This window comes from Gaeumannomyces tritici (genome assembly GCF_000145635.1).
Source record: "Gaeumannomyces tritici R3-111a-1 unplaced genomic scaffold supercont2.196, whole genome shotgun sequence".
In the NCBI taxonomy this organism is placed as follows: domain Eukaryota; kingdom Fungi; phylum Ascomycota; class Sordariomycetes; order Magnaporthales; family Magnaporthaceae; genus Gaeumannomyces; species Gaeumannomyces tritici.
Window position 1 is genome coordinate 1 of NW_008804740.1, and position 4,626 is coordinate 4,626.

The 4,626-nt window shown below is 61.3% G+C and overlaps 1 protein-coding gene across 1 annotated transcript; it reads right to left on the reverse strand.

Moving 5' to 3' along the window:
- Window positions 1–615: 615 nt before the first annotated feature.
- GGTG_14244 (sexual differentiation process protein isp4) lies at window positions 616–4,363 on the reverse strand. Its single transcript, XM_009232171.1, has 2 exons — window positions 1,890–4,363; window positions 616–1,808 (listed from the first exon to the last, which is right to left on the reverse strand). The coding sequence occupies exons 1-2, from the start codon at window positions 4,148–4,150 to the stop codon at window positions 905–907; spliced, it is 3,165 nt and encodes a 1,054-aa protein (XP_009230435.1). The 5' UTR covers window positions 4,151–4,363; the 3' UTR covers window positions 616–904.
- Window positions 4,364–4,626: the final 263 nt, after the last annotated feature.

Genomic DNA, 4,626 nt, shown 5'->3' on the forward strand with positions numbered 1-4,626 from the left:
CGGACCGTCGCCGCCCTACGGTAGTATCTTGTGTGTGTGTGTGTGTGTGTGTGTGTGTGTGTGGTAGGCCCGGAGGTGTCAGAATCGGGAAAGACGAGGGGAGGTGACCTCGACCCTGGATCCTGGGGATTTCGCAGCGTCCAAGGAACGGGAGACCGTCTACCGCGGGTATCGCGGGGGGGTTTGGGCAGGCTACATAACCTGTCGTTGACCATCGAGATGATAAGAAACCGGAAACTAAAAAAAGACCAAGGCGAGGGATAATCGGCTAGCGTGACCGCGATAGTCGGGCCCACGTGCGAGCCAAGGCGGGGCGCGCCCATTTTTCCATCTCCTGGGATCTGGGGTTGACCGACAACTGCCTACCTATCCATGGCGCCGCCCGGAGCTACCGTCTCGAGAGTGAGGCGGGGGCGGGGGAGTGGGAGTGGGAGTGGCTGGCGTGTGGTCGCTTGTTACTTGATTGGATTTGTCTGCGTGCACAGTAGGTAGTTCGGGCGAGATCGTCAAAGGAACACAAAAACGTCATCACGGACAAGAACAACGATGGACAACGCCCAGACGTCGTCTGAACGGTAGAAATCCCCAGGCAGAAAACGGCCGGTTATGTTGTCTATCGCAGCGTCAAGTCTATAGGAAATAATGCAAACATCCCCTCCATGCCCTTGAAATAGACTAAAAAAACAAGTTTGCTGCGTGATGACCCATCTATCTCCGGTGACACTAATGCAAAATAGGAAAACGTAATACAAAAAAACACCATCCCTCCCACAGAGCGCTAGGCAGCCCCGTTGTAAACATGTGCAATATCTAGCCTGATGATAGATCAGCGCTCTAAATAGGTACGCAGCATATCGACTCAAAAAAAAAAAAAAAAAAAAAGAAACACCCCCAACCCCGTTATCTACCATGTATCGGGCCCGAAGCGTCCGCCCTGCGGCACCGTCATGTACGAGCAGGCCTGCCAGTCGCACCCCTGCTTGTAGACCTCGGTGCCCCACCACTTGAAGCCGTCCATGACGCCCGGGTAGATAAAGGTGAAGAAGACGACGACGATGCCCGAGGCCAGGGCCGAGTCGAGGGCGGCGCTCAGCGTCATGCTGTACTTTGCCCACCAGGCCGTGGCGCGGTTCTTGAGCAGGTAGTTGAAGAAGAAGCACACGACGGCCCACACGGAGAAGTTGAGCCCCGTCGCCGGCGGGATCCAGCTCAGCGACCCCAGTAGCACGGGCAGGTTGATCTTGCGCACGATGCTGTCCTTCCTCCCGCGCGACCAGTACCACAGCGGGACGGGGGCCACGGCCCCGAGCAGGAAGCACCAGACCAGGGGGCGGTAGGTGGCGCCCACGCCGAAGAACTCGCGCGGCCCCACGACCCCCCACAGGATGGAGCCATTGAAGTGCACGCGCGCGATGGGGCAGGTGAAGCCGTTGAGGGCCTCGGGGGTGCAGATGCCGGGTATGTTGGCAAACATCCAGTTGAGCACCGCGATCTGCGTCAGCGACGACACCATGGTCGCCACCATCTGCACCATGAAGAGGATCCGAGGCGGGATCTTCATGTAGTGGCCCAGCTTTAGGTCCGCCGCGAACTTGATGCCCTGTGCCGACGAGATGTAGCCGTACGTGACGAAAACCATGTTGGCCACGGGGCGCCCGGGGAAGAGGGCGCCGCAGACGAGTTGGCAGATCAGGTAGATGCTGCTGTGCTGGTTCGTGACCGCCATTATGATGCCGATTGGGATGAACAGCACGCTGCAGATGCCCAGAGCCAGGAGCAGGCCGTACCACGGGAGGTGGATAGGGTAGCTGTGTCCATGCAGCCTTGGTCAGCACCGTGGTCTTGTTTTGGGCCGGCATCGTGGTTCACGAGGGGAGATGGCCACTCACTATTCGACGACAAAGATACCAATGGCCGTCATTGAGATGAAGGTGATGAGATACCAGGCCATGGGGGCGTCCTTGTATCGCCTCATCAGGCGGTTATGTACGTCCTCGCGGCTCAGCAAGTTTTCGAAACCTGCAGAACTGCCAATCGAGGCCTCACGTCGAATTCTGACACCTGGGCCGTCGCGGGCTCCCGCGTTCGCCGCGCCATCTGCTGCCGGAGCACCGGCCAGGGGCTGGTAGACGACCGGGGCTTTGGACTCGTGCCGCGCCTCCTGGAGAGACTTGGTCCATTGTGTCCAGATGTCTCGGCCGTGCCAGCATGCCGTGTGCGTCAGTAGTGCCGCGAGGCCGGCAAACTGCACACCGTAGCTCAGCACGTACGTAATGGGGAGGAACACCCTGCTGTAGTTCTTGTAGGCGTCCGCGTCAAAGACAAAATCGGGCGTCAATATCCTGCTGACATCGTAGATCTTGCCCGTGTTGTCAAAGACGGATGCGGAGAGGATGGGCATGTAGGAGGAATACAGCCAGTTGCTGTAGTAGGCGATGGGGGCGATGATCCACATTACCGCCACCAGGCCTCCCACGACGTTCATGGCAGCCCAGAAGGGCGTGAGGAGAGGGGAGCCAATGTAGGCGACCTGGGCCCAGTCAAACGTCAAGGGGAACAGGCCCAGCCCCGAGACGACACCGAAGAGGTTGGCCACGACCACGTTCTTGGGAGCGAACCAGGTGATGACGTTGAAGTAGCTGAGGGCCGGAAACAGCAGGCCCGGGAGGAAGTAGAAGAGAAAGGCGCACGTAAAGACTAGATAGAAAAAGTTCCAGCGGCTGATGGTCCAGCCGTTGGCCGGCTTGTTCTCCTCCTTGTGGAGGGTGGTGAACATGGCGGCCGACATGAGCGTGGACGGCCAGATCATGCCGCTGGGGCGAACCAGGAAGCGCCTGGTGAGCCCGGCGAAGGTGTAACCCAGGATCTGCGTCGACAGAGTCAGGAGCAGCTGGTAGGTGATGCTGACGTCCTGTTTGTAGAACTTGGTCTGCTCGACGATGACGTCCGTGGCAAAGGCGAAGCCAAACGACACGTTGCTGCTAACGTAGACGCAGCTGTGCTCCTTCTCGTTCCAGCGGCCCTGGGCGAGCCAGAGCCGTAGCCGGCGCGCCCGGCTCTGAGGCAGCCGGGCCTCGCGCGGCGACGCGGGGCTGTCCGAGGCAACGCGGGAGCCGTCGACAAACTCCTCCGACGGGTCGCCCTTGCGCTTGAGCAGGTAGTCCCACGTCAGGCCCAGGGGGTGGACCAGGAGCAGGGCTATTACGGGTGTGATGGAGACGCTGGGATACCGCAGCGAGAAGAAGAGGTTGGTGGAGGAGCCGAGCATGGAGAAGAGCGTGGATAGGAACCACATGCGCGGGGTGTTTATCGAGAGCGACGTGTTGTCCACGGGCGCAACCGAGGCCCGGACTTGAGCGTAGGGAGAGTTGTCTGGGGGATCGAGGTCGTCATCGTCGTATTCGCCGGCGCCGTCGCCCGGCTCCAGGGGCACACTCTCATCGTCGTCATCGTCACTGCTGTCGGCGCCAAGCTTGGTATCGCTTGGTAGGGCGCCCTCGGTGACGCCGAAGCGACCCTGGAGTCCTCCGAGCACCGACGAAGCGCCCAGCTCTTCCCCGGAGCGCCGTCCCGCCAGCCGGCCCAGGTCCTCCGACTTGCGCCGCCGCTCCGGGCTGCGGGTAGGGGCGCGGCCCGTGTTGGGCGACGCGCCGTTCTCGACCGAGACGGCGCCGTATGCATTACTCCGGAACTCGGCGGCGTCCCGGAGCGAAGGGGTGGACCGCCTCATGGACGGAGTGGCTGTCTCGGGCGTCGTCGCGGCGGCGGAGCGGAAGTTGTGGTCGGCGTCGGCGTCGGCCGGCACGTTCTCCTCTTCAGGTGCAGGGCGTTTGCCATGGGAGGCGATGGGAAGAGCGGGCTGTTCGCAGCGAGCAGCAGCGTCGGCGGTAGCTTTAGAGGGGCTTGGGGGATGGGCCGAGGTGCCTTCAGATGACGACGGCCGGCCCGCGTGGGCACCGTGTGGTGCATCGAATGTGGGATCTTGGTGGAGGAGGGGGCCAGCGGCGCAGGGCGTGTGAGCGGGCGGCGTGGGGCGTGAGCTGTCGCTTGCTGGGGCTAGGCTGCGAAGCGGGAATGACTGCTGGCCCTGGGGGTCGGGAGGGTCGGGCAGAGGCGCAGCTGAGTCGGATCGGCGCTGCGAGGACTTCATATGCCCTCTCCGGCTTGTCCTTTCCGGTTGACCTGCCAGTCGGGTGCGTCGGCTGTCGGCTCGGCTGGTTGGACAGGCCAGCAAGCCACCGCTGGTGAAAAAGAAACGAGAAAAGGACGACGATCTCAGCGGTGTGACTCTAGAGCACCGAAGCACTGAAGCACCCAAATATGGCTCGATTCAGCACAGGCGTTGTGACTCGGCAAGGCAAGGCAGGAGGAGGTGGCCTTACTGGCTGGAGGCAGCATCAGCACATCAGCAATGGCGTCTGGCGTGTCGGCAACTGGAGACAAGAGTGGGCCGCAGGGGCAGGGGTCGCAATTTGCAAGGCAGCCATTCAGGCCCGCACTAGCACACTGGGCCGGCCAATACTGCGTGATCCGTTTCGGACCGCCCCTGTTTTGGGGCCTGCGACGTCTTGCCTCGGTTCCACTCGTTTTCTTTCTTTTTTCTTTTCTTTTCTTTTTTCTTTTCCC